At 38.4% G+C, this 18,726-nt stretch overlaps 1 protein-coding gene across 2 annotated transcripts in view; it reads right to left on the bottom strand.

Annotated features, from left to right (window-relative positions):
• Lmpt (four and a half LIM domains protein limpet) overlaps positions 1-18,726 on the bottom strand; it is a 119,864-nt gene that overhangs the window by 86,146 nt on the left and 14,992 nt on the right. Inside the window, exon 3 of one of the 2 annotated variants that reach the window (XM_071782752.1) lies at positions 13,005-13,082. The exons of the other annotated variant lie outside the window; for it this stretch is intronic. Coding sequence (XP_071638853.1) covers positions 13,005-13,082 — 78 coding nt within the window. The remainder of the gene's footprint in view (positions 1-13,004; positions 13,083-18,726) is intronic. 2 annotated transcript variants of the gene reach the window in all.

Below are 18,726 nucleotides of genomic sequence, written 5' to 3'. Positions count from 1 at the left end.
ACGACGACGAGAACGCGCGCAGCAGACGACCCTGAAAGTCGTCTGTGGACTTTCACGAACGCGAGCACTTTGCCGGTCGGAGTCACCACGAGAGTGTGCACCGGAGGGAGAGCGTGTTCCTCCCGCTCTCCCGTCCCAGCCCCCTATCCTGTCGAGGCCCCCCTCGCTTCCAGCCGTCCGCGGGCCCTCCCCTTCCTCGCTATGCCCTCTCTACCCCGTCACCACTGCGCGCCACGTCGTCCCCCCTTTTCGTCCTCCATCGCGCCGCCGACTCCTTTGCCTCCTATTCACGGTCCTGCGGTCCTCCCTAAGGTGAGCACGATTCTCCCGTTATTCCGCTGATACTTTGGGCAATCACGAGATATGTCAAGCATGTAAGTTTCGACATCACCGAGGTCCATCGGTCTCTCGAATCGACCGATGAAGCCTATGGAATTGATAAAAAGCTTATATGCTCAAAGGAAAGTTTGCTTTTCCGAGAAAATATTTGCTAATTGAAGAGGAAACTCGAGTCTTTAAGAGTTGGAAACTCTAGACTAGTTTGAGGACATCAACAGCTTGATGCGATAAATTGACGGCGAGGAGCATACATTAATTTACCTGTGAATTCTACTGAAGCTACTGAACTGAGACTAATGACAGAAGCATGTTCCGTCAATCTCGTTATGACAGCTAAGACGCAAGAAACCAATGACGATATATTTTTTCGAACGACAGAACGAGAGCGGAAGCATCGTCTTTCACTTTCGAATCGGGCGTTCGCGCGGAAATTAATGGCATACTTCAAATGTGAAAGGAGCTAAACGTGCGAAAATATAAAAAAAAAGATATTATATTCTCATTACTGATATTGCAAGGTTTTGCAAGTGGATCATCCGTATTACGCCTCATTAAAACTTTCCTCTTATTTGCAGCGACTAACTTAAATATCAAGTTAAGAAATTAAATTCCAAAGAAGGAGTTACGCCGAAGATCATCAGCAAATTCCTAGGAATTAAGCCAAAAGAAATTAACAATTAAACTTGACGTAGTTGCGCTTGAACATTCGAGTATGCTGCAGCAATTCTTCTCGTGCGCACTGCGCATGAAAGCGCAGCTCGCGCATTAAACTCGGTATATCCAGGCGGAGGTGGACGTCGCGGATACTCTCGCAGGAACTTCGAGAATGTCGTCGGCGCTACAGGCGCCGCTGTCTTGCGCCGATCGTGGTCCCGCAGCTTAATGAGACCTTAGCGATCCCTTAATGGGGCTGGTTGGATAAAAAAAAAAAGGTAATATGGAGAACGTTACTTAACGCATGTTTTACGCCGACGAAAGTCAGACGACAAAATCGCTGACGGGGAGAAAACCAGAAAAGAGGATGGGCTGCGGGGAAAAGGAGAAGTACCTTCAACACTACACAATATGATCTAGCTCGTAAAATCGTTTTCTCCTTACCTCGCGAAAAATTACAAATGATTCAATGAAATCGACACTGGTGCGAATTGCGATATGCCAGTATTGAAGCTATCGGTGATCATCAGCAAGAATGTTTTAAAACTCTTTGAATTCTCAGTAATTACAACATAAATCTTCAACAGATCTTCAACTGTCAGTAAGATTCCCGATTATAATAACATCATAAAACTTTCAACAATCGGCCGTCGATTCTTATTGTTAACGATAATGTAAACCCTATAGTCAATATTATTATATTTAAATTGACAATTTAAAAATTTAGCATCCACAAAGATTATGATTTTTTTCTTGTAAATCAAATTGGAAGCTTTGAGACAATAGCGATAGCGTCTAGCTACGAAAGGGTTAACGAACGATCATCCGTTGCTGAAATGGCAAAGGGAAGGAACTGGCCCGTGAATCATCGCCAAATAAACGCTGACGTTCCACAACATGAAAACGCGTGGTATAAAGGGAGAAAAAGATATTTTCTTCGGCGAAACGCACAATCGAGCCGTCCGTGCGTGCCTAATCGCTTCTCGACCTCGCGGGTGCGGCGAGCGGCGAGATTTTACTGCGAATCGCTGCGTGCCCCGAGAAATGTTCTGTACGAATTTCTTTTCATACATTCCGATACACAAAAACAGCTTTTAGCGTACCAATAAAAAAATGAATAATATACACATGGGATATTAAACGCAACGGTTTTGATCAATAATGACATAATATAATAAGAAAATTGGTAAAATTATATATTCTAAACTAAAAAATATATAATTACATTATTTTCTACGATCGCAAAAACAATAGATTCAGTGGTCATTCACTGCTGATCGTTCACTAGTGCACCCATCCATTATGTTTCCACGTAAACGGCACGCTGCAATCTTTCCGTCCTATCGAAGACAATGCGAGACCAAGACGGCATTGAACGCGCGAAATATCACCGCTCTCCGTTGCAGCGTGGATAATCGCGAAATTAGCTGAATCGTTGCCCGTGCGCGCATCGATGATTAGCTATCGCGGAATAATTTATATATCGCGCGGCGGGCAGCGTGTTTACGGCGATTAAAAGCTATCGCGGGGCGAGCCGATGCGGCCCGATGGCTCGATGGATCGAGCGCGTTTCTTCGCCCGGTATCCGATTCGCGAACGCGCGTTATTAATCACGCGTGTCCCATAAGCGGGGCTTTCACTCTTGCGTCACGCCGTAAAGCCAGACACAATCGGCCTGTGCTTCATATATCACGTCTCCCGTTTCGAGCGTTGGACGCGCAACAACGACACGATGATATCTTGATCAATTGCATGACTCGCGCTCGCGACCGCTCGTCCTCATCGTCGTCGAGTAATTCGTTAAATCGTCGCGCGATCGCATGGACGCGGCGATATCGATATCGAACGACCGCCGGCGAGAATCGCCGATCAGATATTAAAATTCCGGCGCATCATGCCGCAACAATTATCGCGGCTCTCGAGACGATTAATTTCTCCGGGTCGACGTAATTAATTTATCGCGTGCTTCCAGCATCGCGTGGCGTTTCACTGCGTTTCACGAGAAATCGCGCATATAGCCGTGATCGCTTAGTTTACACATTCGCCCTCTCTTATTCTTCTCGTGGAATTTTCACAATGATTGTAAAGCTTCTTTAAATAGATCCTTAGCTGTATATAAAATTTAATATTTGTAAAATGTTAGACGGATTATGTTTCTTTTTTATTTTTAATTTAGCTTGACCGAAATGTTCTTGTCATCCTTACATTTTCAAACAATTAAATTCGAAAGCGCATTTGGATTCCTCCTTTTCTGAAATAAACCTATAAGATGGTCGAATCGAAAGTTGCACCCAATGCACCCTATTTCACGTTCCGGTTATAGACGTCGCAAAATGCCGGTTTGCAATTTTACGATTCCGATGGCGAAGTAGAAGGGCCAGTTATCCATAACCGGAGAGGATGAACCGTTTCCAGGTAACATGCCGGTTGTTTAACGGGTCCCCAGCGCTGCGAATGCGCACAATTAAGTTCCGCTTTGCGCTTCTTTCGTCTCATCTAATTGCTCGATGAATTTCCAGTCGCGCGAATCTACTCACGATTCCTTTGCCGACGAGATGAAAAAGAGCGAAAGAAAGATAGAGGTGTTGCGATGAGGAAAGAAGAGTCGAATCATCTCGACGTCGTTTTATAGATGGCATGTATAATAAGCGGGCTCGTGAGAGTTTTCATTCGTACGAGTTCGTGGAAGGATTAATTCCGGCGACTCCTACGCGAAATCGCTAAATTATGCTACGTGTAGCATAATTAATTTTAGATAAAATTCAAATTAAAATGGCCCACATTCATTAATTAATTATGCAAAATTTTCGTTAAAATAAAAAGTACGATAAGATCGTAGTTTCTTACATACGTTCATGATAACGTTTTTTTGATAAAAGTTCCCTCGTATGCATTAAAAATGTACCTTCGTATTTTGCATATTATTATAATTTTAAATGAATGAGCAAGTATTACTTTAAAATGATATCACTATCTCGTACGCCGGATACACTCATAGAGACGTTTTTGCCAGTCGAGAAATATCAGAGCGTAGAAAGTTAATGCGAGAGATAACGGGTAAAGTTTAGAAAGTAAAATAATGGAAAAAGTGTCGCGCGCACTTCTCAAAAAATGTAACGCGAAAATAAATTGAATCCGGGGACGTATCACAGTTACCTGTTCAGGTGGTTCATAAGACGCGTGTCAGATAAGAACTTCATATTGGCTAAGTCACTTTGTTCCGCGGCATGGAGACATGGTAAAACGGCTGCTAGTATCAAAAGCCACAATGGAGAAAGAGAACAAGAAAGGAATCACTTTACTCGCTCGAACGGTCCAATTATTGTGCCTTTAGATAGTATCTCCGTGATAGAAGACTCAAATAATCGCAGGCTGCGTACTCGGGATATTAATGTTTCGTTCAATTTTACAATTCCAAAAATTAAAGTAATTAGGGTAATTAGCCTGTGTGGCACTATTAAAATTTGGAATGTTGCACTCTTAAATATTAAACTAAAGAAAACTCAAGCGTTTCTCTGTTTGCTGGGCAAGAAGTACGATTGAAGAAAGCTCCGCGATACTCGACTTTTTGAGCACCGAAGTCAATAATTTCGTATTTGTCGATGACCGCAGCGCCCGGCCTTTCTTTGTTTAAAATCGCTTTTCGTGAAATCTTCGGATACGTCCCTGCGTGTGGGCCGCGACAAGGTCCTGTCACAACGCCCCCACGTTTTTGCACGCCGCCGTGCTGTGACCACACGGTGAACGGTGCCCCTTACGCGCGTATCGACTTTTTCGCCCGAAATGGCAAGACCGAGGGTATACCTCGAGCCGAATCGGCTGGCACTTTGACTATCCGAGTTGAAAAGAGTGACTCTGCTGATCCACCGGTTTCGAAAAAATTTGTCAACTAACCGAGATGTCGACACGGTCGACATTTAATCGGCATTTAATCTATTCTGTTTTCCATTACTAAGACAGATGTATCTGCATTTCTGTTTGCGTTCTTGTTATTTACGAAAATATTTTATAACATATTTGCGCGCAAATAAAGTCGCGTTGAGATGATAAATAAGAGATGCATCGATGCATCGAGATCTCGTAATTTAAGAGAGACCAGAGCCTTTATTTGAGCGTCGCGCGGTGCTCGTCTTTGGGTGTGTTTCCTTCGAGAAAGTGCACGAAAACGAGAGGTCGGATCCGTAAGTAGATACAGACATGCATAGTCGTCCATAATGTAAGACAGACGTTGCCCACATATTTATCGGGATTCAAGGGCGCTACCACACGCACTGCAACGGTTTTAAGGCGTCATTCACACCGACGAGACCCTCCCAGCTAATAATCAGAGGAGGTAATGGACGCGTGCCGATTTCCATTCCACCTAGTCGTGACCGATATTCCCTGCGTCCGTCAACGATGGAACGCAACGCCAACAACAGTCAACGCTTCTTATATAGACTTTGTTACTCTCTCGCATAAACGAGATTACACACATATTATATTTTATACAGAATACAAAGAGTTGTCAACATTGTCTATCAATTACAGAACCGGTCATCAGACAAATCTGAAATAGACTTATCCTAAATGGACACGTTATAAAAGTAAAAATCTACATATCAATTAAAATAATTAATATTCGAGATGCGAATATTTAAATTACTTTCGCAAAATTTAAATTCAAGTGTTGTGACCAAACCTTTTAATTTATACTCTTGAAATCTAAAAAATCTTGAGGAGCAATAGCCTTCTGTGTTAAAGACCATTGTCAAAATCGAGGAAAAAATTTAGGTCAAAAGAAAGTAATTAATAATTCTGAAATAATTTATAATAAAATAGTTTTTCATTATATTTTGTAATAAATCGTAGGGATTGAGCATTGAAATTCCATTGCAATCAAATTGCAAAATTCACTTTTCCTTAAAGACTATTCTTTATATTATCGTCCAATGTGACGTTTAGGATTTACATATTTATCTACCACTTGTCTGGCACACTTACATTTATCTACATTTATCGCACGACACCTACGCTGAAAAATATCGGCGCGTCGGAAGGCCGTTTTCTCTCTCGGCCACGCTACGCGCGAGAAAAAAAAAGTGTTTCAGTGTGCGAAGAATGGACTTAAGATCGAGTCTAAAGCGTGACAGCGTCTGCTTGATGATCTTGCGCGTCATGTTTACCTCAATTTACAAGTCAATCGTTCCCGGAATGTCCAACGAAACGGGGGCTGCCGACAGCTCCTTTTCGTAGTTTTTCGTCAGATCATCGCGTCATTCGCGCTATCATCGCATTGTTTGTGGCCTTCGGATACGTGACCAATTCGCGCCGGATCCGGGTACGCCGGGCGCGCCGCGCGAAAGAAATGCTCTAATTGGATTTACCGCGGGCGACCCGTTAAGCATTTAGCGGTGCACGTCACAATTGCGTTCTGTGCCCCGGCCCTCTCGTAATATAGCGGTGACTCACTCGCGCGGCCCGTTCTCGTTTCATTGGAGGGAACAGTGATTCCGGCTCGCGCGCTCTGGCGCAACGAGCTCGAGAGCTCTCCGGAATCACGGTCTCATCGGTATTGAAAGAAGGAGCTAGGAATCGGCGGATTGCTCCCGAAAATTCGCTATAGCGAAAAACAAATATTTACCATAAATATCTTGTGATTAGCATCTAAATTACTTACGTTTTTGTTAAATATTCCACAGCTCTTTTTCTAGAAAAACTGGTTGAGTTATCGCTTTTGACATATAATATGACATAATAACTACTATATACTTATGCACTTGAAAGAGATATTGTTTTTCTTTTAATATTTCGATTATTTTCGCGCCTTAAATCAATAATAAGAGATCTTGATGTTCAGAATCTTGATGTTTATCTAAGCTGATCTAAGACGTCACTTAAGATTGACTGTGATGATACACGATAATTTTGAAAGCATGACAGGCATGTTATATTGAGTTATTCCATCATCTGTTAACGTAAAAAGCAAAGGAATATTACTGTATTAATGTCTTATAAGAAGCTCTTATAATGACTGTAATTCCGGCCGAGCAAAAGTACACGTTCTGCCACCGTCTAACCAGCAACTGCTTTTTATTGGCAATGCCGTTATGCCGTTTATATTGCGAAAAACTTGGCGGCTGTCCGAGAGAGTCCGACGTAATGGATGTATCTATTAGGGAACATATCGCGTTCTCGGAAATGATCAAAGTCGCATAATGATCAAACTCTTTCGAGATTTCAAGTTTATCTTGGTCAATAATTTATCGTCTCTAAACCAAGAATTATTTACTAAAACATTTTTTGTCCCTTAGTTAAATTAATGAGCTATAAACATTAATTGATATGCCAATCTTGTTCTACTATTTTTTTAATCAAAAGGCTCGAGAAGAAATTAGCAAGATCAATCTTCCTATCGCAAATAGCTCATAAATATGTATTACGTCGATCAATTTTATATACAAACAGCGCATCGAAATTTTTATACGCATCTCTCGCAGATTCATTTATCTTTTTTTTTTTTTTGTTTACAGTGCAGGTTCATTTATTGCGCGACTTTAATCACACGGCGACATCGTAAAGCAATGACGAGAATCTTTGCTTGACGTCCAGTGTTATCCGGAGCCGGCATTACAGCGCTCTGCAAATCAAAGCTTGCAATATGATTCAATCACGATTCGCAAATATGTAGCAAATATGTTTATGTTTAAAAAGATGATGCCGCGAAAAGAAAGATAAATCTTGAGAAAGCTATACTTATTTGCGAGAAACAATTTTAAGCGACGAAGCGATGGTGTTATAATTCGTATAACTGAAACGCTAATGCAACATCTAACGCACATGTAAAATGTAATGTCTTTTTTTAAGACACAATAAAAGTACATTTTTACATTTTCTTCTTTTCATATTTTCATACTGATATTCTTACGAGGAGCAAACAATTATGATTGCGCTGCGTTACCTATGACCTTTTAAAAGCTGTCACAACGCTGTAGTGTTCTCGAATACTCGAAAAGATACTTGGAAACTGGATTATAATACCCTGTAATATTGAAATCCAATAACAACTTCGATCGTGCATAATACTCGTTTGAGCCGGAATCGCGTGTACATGCACGTAATACTCAATATAGATTGATAGCTCGCGGATTATGTCGGTGCTTTAAAAAGTTATTAACCGATAAGAGAAGCGGCGATGTAAAATACAATCAAATAATCGTTATTAAAATGATTAAAATATGCAAACTGAAACAGCCTTAACAAACATTTGAAAGATTTCTTCAAATCTTTCGCCTGATTTTCTGTAAGTATTTACTGCCCAAAGAGAGAGACAGAGAGAGAGAGAGAGAGAGAGAGAGAGAGAGAGAGAGAGAGAGAGAGAGAGAGAGAGAGAGACAGAGAGAGAGAGAGAGACAGAGACAGAGACAGAGACAGAGAGACAGACAGACAGACAGACAGACAGACAGAGAGAGAGAGAGAGAGAGAGAGAGAGAGAGAGAGATGAATAGTAAATTACTGAGTATATGCCATTGCAATACAGTTTTAGTTACTTGTATCACGGAATTCTTTAAATTTCCTCTTCCTTTGTTTCCCTCTCGAAAACTAAAATCTATACATATCTCCTAAGTTCTCCGAGGGAATACGCAAGTATACCGGAAGTCTCTGATTATCATAATCTCGCGACTCGTGCCAGCTGCAAACTGAGAAAGGACGAATTCTCCAGTGGGCAGCCATCACCGATGCGAAGACAAACATTGACATTGAGCCGAGGCATAATGATGTCACTCGCGCGGAAGTGACATCATTTCGTCGGCTCCTTGATCCGACCCACGAATAATTTACAGCTCGTCCAGACTGACCTTTATTTAAATCGCATTTTTTCATGCATCGCAACTTTAATGTATGTACGCGCTTCAGGTCTCAAAAGCGTACGTAATGCAGAAAATTAATTCAGATTTATGATACTAGATCGATTAATCCCGTATATGAAGAGTTTTTTGGCATATTATAATTTTTGTATTTATAAGTATTATATTTTTTATAAATAATGTTAGAAAATTATTAGCGTTTATATGTAGATATTATAGATTTGAAAGATTGGAAATGAGATAAACCTTTCTATAAACTTCGCAGAAATACACCTGATGTAATGATTGGTGCGTTCTAAATTTATCTAAAATTATTTTACAAACTTGAGAGACTACAAACGAAAGTGCGAATTTTCAGTATCACGAGATCGCGATAAACAAGTTATAGTTAATATAGTTATAAATTCGCATGGCGTCACTTTGTGTGGGCCCATCCTTGAACCACTGCGACCGAGATTAGAGCTTTTAAAGATAAAGTCTGCGTTTCTCCGCATTGCGATTGTAATTTTTCATTACGACTTTTCGAGCCGACTCTCGCGGACAGAGTCTGTACATGGATGGCGAATCGCCAAGCGCACAACAGCTTTCAGTTTCTCTGTTCCCAATCGTTCCCCCCCGTCGCGTTTTAATCACTGTCTCTCGGCGAGATTCGCCCGCAATACAGTCGCGATGCAACTGCTCCTCGCTGCTAATGTAACGAGCCTAACTCGGATCATTAAGAATCGAATCATCAACGAGGAAAAATTTATTAACGCTACCGCAACGCTACTGATTCATTTAAATTAAATTAAATTTGACGTATACCACGATTGCGCGTATATCGGTATCTACCGTTTTACTTGTAATACGTGTCATATTTCTTTCAACACTAACTGACCGTTAAATTTTCCCTCACAATCAGTTTCCGCTATATCCGTGTACTTTAAACCGCTTTACGAAAACACGATTCCATTCGCAGAATAAATACAGAAAGGAAATTGCAGTAGAAGAAACAAGCGGAGAAAAAAAGAAGAAATCTCAATTTCATGGATGTTCTCGATTTCGCATGAAGAGATTCGATTTGGCGATGCTTTGATGTTGAATAAATCCTTGATTCGGCGTGATAGCAATTGCTATCCTAGCTGAAGGACTTTCTATACGCATTACAGTCAGTCGAGGAATTAGGATTTCGCCAATATACGACATGCACTGCTATGATAGTTCCGCTCTATGCCAATGGTTAACTATAAAAAATCGCTATTTGTTCGTGTCATTTACCGGTGCAAAATCGAAAGGCTTAAATATATAGGTTTCTTTCAGCCATATCATACTAGTTCGCGTTATCTTGTAATTTATAAAAAGATGTTATCTTAATTTAATTATCATGGAATTAATATAATTCCATTTGATAACAAATAACGGCAATTTAATTTCAAATAGCAAATTTAGACTTTCGTGTCTCTAAAAACGCACGAATGAGGATCGCGAGGACCTAAGGTCCTCCGACACTGGCATTCCCGAACGATTGTGTCACGCGTACCGATAGACTCTCGCTCTGCATTTCGGTCTACCCTGTATATAGATACTGTCAGAACGCAGTTGCACGCAGTTCGTTACGTGTCAGAATGCGTCCGAAACGATCGTGTTAAATCCGCGGCACGTGATATACGCGATCCGATGAAGGCCAAACAATCGCGGTGCGCAAAAGAGACCCATGTCGCGTATAGCGCGATATATCGTTACTAAGCCGGCGTTTTCGCTGCTAATCACATCATCTGATATTTATACGTAGAGACGCGAAAGTGTAATATGCTTTTTATATACTCCAATATAATGCGCATGATCTCTTTTGGGTGATATTTTTTTTTTTTTTTTTATAGAAAATCAATCACATTCTTTAGAATTTCCTGCAGAAAAAATAAAATAGAGATAAGAGTGATGAAAATATGTCATAAGAATGAGATCCTTCTATTTTAGGCTATGCTCTTTCCCTCCCGAATAAAAAGCTTAACAATATGTTATATCTGAACAAATTTTTGTTTTTATCCGAAATATATGTATATAAATAAAGCTTTTGATGAACCTCGCGGGTTTCCGACAAGTGTCATTTGAATCCGCAGGTGGACACGAAGACGTCCTGTATTGGTTCGCGGGCACATACAAATACGTTCGCGTGCGTTTAACCAACCAATGTTCACGATTGGAATGCCGTGGCACTCGGTCGCTATATTTAGACACGCGAGTTTTAATTAAGTACGCGACAACCTATCGCGTATATGAGGTGACGGCCGAACGGGAGGTCGAGAATCGATATTTTCGATAGCCGATAATTCTGACGATTGTGAGAGCCGAATCTGTGACTGGATAAAACTCGATTTCAGTGGTACAAGTTGAATTATACCAGATACGAATAAACCCTGGCTTTCCACTATCTATTTTAATCACTATCGGTGTAATTAGGAGAATTACTGATAAGTCAATAAGTTAGTATATCGAAACGAACATTAATTCAGCTATGTAGTAGTAACTCGTACGAGCGCTCATACACTTTTAATGCATTCTTTACACGAAATTGTGATAGAAAGATAAAAACGTAACTGAATAATTGCGTTTTCGAGGTAATTTATTTTACATTCTATGGAAACTAAATTAACATGTTTTTAAAATATCTCTGCGCATAGTGTCAATTAAAATTTAAAAAAAATTTATTTTAAAGTAGAATTGCCGATTTAATCAGCACTTTGTAGTGTGTTATGATAGGATTAGGAACATTATGTGGAATTTCGCAGTTTAAGGTTTTAGAAGAACGACTCGGTTAAGTAGAGTTTAACGTCATGCGGTTTTAACGAGATCGGCCCTCGTTTCCCATTTATGCCATTACGCATGCAATTCCACAAACTTTACGAGATTACGGTTTCTCGTAATAAACACAGTGCCAGTAATTGTTAGAAATCTTAATACGGTGATGCTGCATCACCGTTCACGACTGCAGACTGGTTTACTTCGAAATATAAGGTGCTCGTTTATAAAATTTATAAATTTCGAATCTATAACGTCTAACCGCTTACATATAAAAATACATATAAAAATAATTTTAAAATATGAAAGTGTATTCAAATATATATATATATATATATACCTGTATAATGTTATTCAGTAAAATCAGTACGTAAAGATAAATTAAAATTGTTTACAGAACTTTGCCTTTTATTTATTCTTACATATCTTTATAAATATATATTTTTTTATCTCCTGTTTATTGTATATTAACAATATTACATTCTATTCTATTTTTTTAACTATATATAATATTTAAATTTTCCGTTCGTATTTTCCATCAATTTATGTTTATCTTGTCATGATAATTTCTCGAGGTGTATACATCTTTCGTCGCAGGTGCGAAAAATGATATAGGAATCTCGCGTAGGTGCCGTAAAAATGAGGCATCGATACGTGTTTTACCGTAAATTGTGAACCCTGTAGATTTGTTGCGACGGAAACGATGTGCGAGGGGATTAACTTTTAAGCGATGCTCGACGGGAATATATTCAGGGGCGGCGGGAGCGGCCGTGCGAGAAAGGATAGACGGAGTCATAATTCGTAAATTATGCAATGACGGCTAACGTGCTTATCCACGGGGCAATTGACCTTTATTATGTTAAACGACGTGACCCTAACACAACCGAGAACGACGGTCATGCTTGTCGTAAAATAATTCAATAACGCATTCCCTTGCGATTTGTGAAACTAAATGGCGCAGCAGCCAGTCATATCTAGTGTTATTCTAAAAAGAATCCCGTGATATTCTCCGTTTATCATTATATATAATATTGCATAATGTATTACTATTAGAGATTAAATCGCCTCGATTATAAAGCTTTTATTAATGGATTAATTTGCCATAGAAAAATATACGTATATAAAGTGATCTCTCATGAGATGTGTGTGTTATTAATTATATATAAACTTAAAAATTGCATAAAGCAACTGTTATAAATATAATAATGTAATAAAGTGTATAATCAAAGAAAAATAATAACCCTGATGTCCTCACAATAGGATTTTATCAATTGTCGCAAATATGATGCGGACTACGTCCAATCGTTTTTTTTTTTATCATTTAATGCAAAATGCAACGGTAAAAATAACTTTGATGTGCTAAGATAAAATAAAGTCTTAACTTACCGCTAGACGTGCACAATCTGAATTAGTTAACCGTGTGTTTGCGATTTGTTGTCCCGTTGTACGATTATGTGGACTTACCTGTAACATAAATGGAAAAGGGAAATTTAATCTCTTCGTTAGGAGCAATCAACGTCAACTTATTTGTAATGTCTATTAAGATAATCAGCGAATAACATTAACTTAACGGATTATCTTTTTACGGATTAAATGCAGGAACGCAGTTTAGTCACGAAGATACAAGAATAGCTTGAGATTCGCGAGGACACGCATAATTAACGAAAAGATTTCTAATCCTCTAATGATCCAACCCACTTTTTCAAGAGAGTACTGAAAAGTCAATCTACATTTTAAATTAATCTTTTCAATTTCCTAGAAAAGTGGGTTTATAGACCGGCTAATAAAAAATAGGATTGTTATATTTTTTATGAGAGATCCAAAATAAATTACTGCGCCATGAATACGAGAAATTCCGTATACAACGTGAGTCTGAAATTACTGTCTCCTGTGAAATCAGATTGCTGCGTTGTGCACGAGAAAGAGTTCTCAAATTATCCGTGATCTCGCAAGAATTTCACGGTGCTTGGTCAAGATGAATTTAAGCGTGGCATATTCTCCCATATCTCAAAACGAGGTGCAGGAAGACAGATAATCAGCTGTTACTACAGTGACCGTTTCCGGCCAAGCACTGCGGCTGTAATTAAACGCGATATGTGAGTAATGCATGAGGCGCTTTCGCGCTAATGCGCGTTAACTTAAACGCGAGACGGTGTCACGTTCTTTTGATTGCTGAGAAAAGAAGCTGGCTGTATGTATAATCAAGTTTGACAGACAGTCAAAATGCGCCTCAAGTATATTCCACGGACAAAAGAGTTTTTGAAATCAACTCGTATTGACATTTAAATGTACTCGTGTAAATTCTTTTAAGAAATAAAACCAGATATGATGCGTCATCGAGAAGTTAAGAAATGAAGTCATTAAGGAAACCAATTCCAATTCGAGAAGTCAATTTTTTTTTTTTTACGAAGAGATACGTTCTATGCGGTATTAGAGAACGTATGATGCTATCTTAATTTATGACGATATGTATGATTTATGTGTTGTGCAAATGTTGAAGAAAAACATGTATATTTTACCGCGTGCATTTTTTTTCATTAAGAAACACAATAGTTGATGAGCCTATAAATCGTCGATCTTTATTATGTCGCGAGTGTAAAACACGTTGCTCGAAGTGTCGCGCGAATAACAGATGAGAAGACAAACTCCTCTCTTGCCTCACTGTTCGTCTGAAACAATGCGCGCGTAGGTTAAACTTATCAAGCTGTCTTGGTAACGTCGAGAAAAAGGATCTTCCTCCGTAGCGACTGTCCGTGCTCCAATGATTTCCATTTCGAAATTCTATCGCCAAACACGGCAGTATACCAATCACATCATGCTATTTTAGTTTCATGTTTTTTCATGTATATTATTTTAAAATATAATTAAAGATAGAAACCTATGAATAAGTATGCATAAACTCTTACAATTATACGTAACTTCTAACTTCAAGCATTCCATTCCTAATCCTCGATTTTCGATTGTCTATATCCATTTTTGTGAGATATACATTATATGATTCAGATTTATAAAAAATCGTAATTTATACATCCATGATTTTTACAAGATTCTTGTTAACTAAATAAATTGGATCTTCGTAATGAAAGACAAATTTTAAAGAATTTATAAAACAGATATGCGCGTGAAAAAAAAATGTTAATCCTAAAAGTGCATAATGCTCCATTTATGATGTAATTAAGAAATAATATTTTTCGTTCCATATCGCACATATAGTTTCTTGCTATAGTTTATCGAACAGTGATCTTCAAAGATACTCTCATCAGTTATTTCTAATTTCCTGTCTTCAGTAAAGAAACCTGATCTCCCTCGGGACAGTTTCTACACGAGACCATGTCTGCTTTCAGGGCCACGAAAGGCGAAGAGAGAAGGGAGGCGATCACGAAGGGTGCAGCCTAGATAAGAGCCGAAGGGTGCGGTTGATTATTCTTGTGTCCAAGCTAATACCACAGAGTATAGGCTCACCTTTCCATAGTTGGCACCCCATTCTGAAAGTTCAAAGCTATTTGGCTGTTTAACCTAATAGCCAGCTGGACGCGCAAATAAATTTAGAATCTTTATCAGGCTATTACTTTTGGTCTTCAGGTGTCGAGGAAGTAAATTTAATTTTAATAATAAACTCTTTACTTACTCTTTATAATCTGGACTCTAATTCACAGATATTTAACAGTAATTTATTACTATTTATAAATCAACCCAAAAAAATCATTGTTTGTTTATTTCTACTACCATCGTCAAGATATAAACTAATACTGACAACATCTCTTTTATATTTATTCAGATGCATACAACAAAATATTTTAACATGATAAAAAAGATTTTGCTATGTTAAAATATTGTGCTAGTTGTACTGAATGATTCTTCTATAAGTATATACAATATTTTCCTTACAATTCTTTGTAATAAAAGTTATAACGTTCCAATTGCTCACACGGTCCACGAGGTAGAATTAATTTGACACACTTGATATACGACATCGTGAAAGACGTTCGCTCCCAATAATCTCACGTGGAGATACGCGACATTCAAAGCCATCTAGCTTACCGTTACGTGTCTGACGGGCGTTCACGGTCGTTTGCTTTATCCGGATATTCGTTATATGTGTCGTTACAATTGCGAGATGACCACAGTCTTTCGTGCGGATCCACAATTTACTGCCAAGAAATCCTACTCCTGTTTCACACGTAGAAACTTCCAATGCTCTTGCAACCTCAGTTGAACAAAATATGACTCTCTCTAGTTAATTGTCTTTCATTAAATAAAAGGTGATTTAAAATCTATTAGTATATACTTGATTTATAATTATCGCTATGAGCAATGAGAACGAAACATATGTTTATACAGAATAAATTCAGGACTACTGCAAAAAATCAAAATTAAAATAAATAGAATATCGTATAAGAGATTAATGTTTTTTTAAGATCTTTTTCTTACTAACTGTACTATCTTGCAATGTATTATTTTATGCCAAAAAACGCGAGATTTGAAATATGTATATTTTATACACACTGCAGAATCTCTCTCTCTCTCTCTCTTTTGCCGTTTTTTATATTCCACTAACTACTCTGATTGATTGAATTTGATGTGAACAAATACAATCGAAGCGACAATATCGTTCTACATATCTCGTTATATTAACTCATGGCAATCGTGTTGAGATGACTGTTCGATATCGTAGTTTGCAGTAATATTCATTATAAATTTACACATAGTAATTTTATTTGCCCCAAATTTTATTCTGTAAATTATTAATCGTCATCAAACGATCAGTTTTTGTCTTTTTAAAACAACCATGAAAAGTAAAATATTGAAAGGCAAACATTAAAAACGATAATTTATTAAATAATCTATTATATCGAATACAAATTATATATCTGATGTATACATTATTGTTTCAGTAAAAAATAAAATACATTGCTCGTTAATAATCAATAAAAAAACGATTTTTTGAAAACTAAAGAAAACATATAAAAAGCATGCATAAGAACATGTTTAAATATCAATTTAAAAGAATGTAACAAGAAGATTGAATGTAAAATCATTTTTTAACTAAAAGATAATCGATATAGGAAAATACTCTTTGAAAGTTAATTTTTTCTGAAAGAAAATCAATATTGCAATATACTACAATGCAATACTGAAAATATTACTAATGGTCAGACATTTTGTTGCGAAAGGTTGCATTGCTTTCGTATAGCGAGGAAACTGAACGAGATAGCGAAATCTGAGCGAAGGTGCACGTGCGACGAACCGTGAAATTATAAATGATTCGAATATAATATCCGAGCATCCAACGCAACCCAATTTAATCTATCGTCGTTGAATTGTGATTATTAAACAATTCTGTTTGCGTTATACAAACACTTTTAACATGTGTCTATGTTTCATCCTTACATTTTTCTTACATTTCCTTTTTTTTTCGCTTGAGTCGCGCAACGATTTCTGTTTCATTTCAAACGCAATAACATTTAGAAAGCACTAATGACACAAACGGACATCCACGGAAAGAATTCGATTTTCCGCGATAATCAGAATCATCACGCCATCGCTGTTTAATCATGGAGCATGACTCATATCATTTGCGCACTTTGCTCTGTTTACACGATTCATGCAAATTATGAGTTCTTATTTTCTCGCTGGCCGTTATTGTGCCAGGCTAATCTCGGTATAATTGAAGTTCTATAAAATTATAATTGAACCGTTAGATGTAAAAAAAGAACTAGTAAATATACTTTTGCAAACGAGGGAAGCTGAGAATTTTTGTTCATTAAACGTTTCGCTTCATTTCATTAACGAAGTACATAATGAAGGTGTACAGGGAACGCCCTGCATTTTTTTTGTACCAAGTTTCGAGCTATTAAGAATATTAATTGGAAGAAATTATAGACCGACATGCCATATCGATTTTACCAAAGTTTTGGAAGATGGAATTACATCATCAAAATAAACTGCTCTATGTATCTTTGTATTTATAGAACACCTTCCCAAATGTACATATATGATATGTGGTACAAGCGTATTTTCCCAAAACTAATTAAATTGCAAACAATTATGATTGATATGATCTTTTGGTATCAGTACGTTAAATTTAATTTCCTGTTTTTAACAGGATATATATGTCATTTCCTGTTAAAACCAGGAAATTAAATTTAACGTACTGATTTAACGTACTATATTTATCCCGCGCTTCGATTATGAAACTCGGCTATGATAACCGAGGCTAGATTGCATGCGAGAGGCTACCCTAATGACGTTGCACACTCGACATTAGGTAAGCGTCCCTCGGGATATTCGCATAAGTCCCGGAGGATTACAAACTGCCGATAGTCACGCGATCTCGTCTGACCGTGTTACACGCGATAACAGCTCCACCGGTCGCGTTCTTGCAAAATAACCTGCCGGACGGTAAAAACACGTAAGGATTTGAAAGGAATCGAACGTCCGACAAAAAGCAGCGTGTCGCGACGATAATCGCGCGGAACGTCCATCGATCTGCGTAATTGCCATATTTCCTCCTCGAGTGGAAATCTATGGCTATGTGAAAAGAGATATGCATCGCCCGGTGAACTCGAAACATTCGGAGCTCTATATAAAGCCAGGCGTGGCCTTCGCGCAAGGATAAATCTCGTTAGGTGGAACTGTCACTCCCCGTTTCCTGTTTATAGCGTTACGTGTATCGCGAGCTCGCTTTGGGCGCCGATCGCGATCTATACGAATGAGAAAATAGCGAGCACGAAGTGGCGCAACGCGCGAGAAACGTGGAATCACGGTGTACGAGCTTTGCAGGGAAAACGTATTGATTTATTACCGGCATTTATACCGCGACGCCAGCGTACATGACATTTCTGTATACAATAATCGTACGTGCATCGCCGCCGACAATTGGAATCTCTATTCCGGAAAGCTACGCAGAAAAACCACACGCTCTCTTCTAATTACTCTCGAGGCTGCGATAATATACGTAAGCGGCAACCATCCAGCCATTGTAAAATATTTTGTGCCGTTCAAAATACGACCACCTCCGACACGCATTAATGCGACAAATGGTGCGTAACAATGACGTAAAAAATGACGGCGCTACCGCGTGCTCGGAGCGAAACCGCAAACGCGT

Source organism: Temnothorax longispinosus, chromosome 1, assembly GCF_030848805.1.
Source record: "Temnothorax longispinosus isolate EJ_2023e chromosome 1, Tlon_JGU_v1, whole genome shotgun sequence".
NCBI lineage: Eukaryota > Metazoa > Arthropoda > Insecta > Hymenoptera > Formicidae > Temnothorax > Temnothorax longispinosus.
Note: the sequence above shows the minus strand (reverse complement) of the source record. Positions and strands in the feature narration are given on the sequence as shown.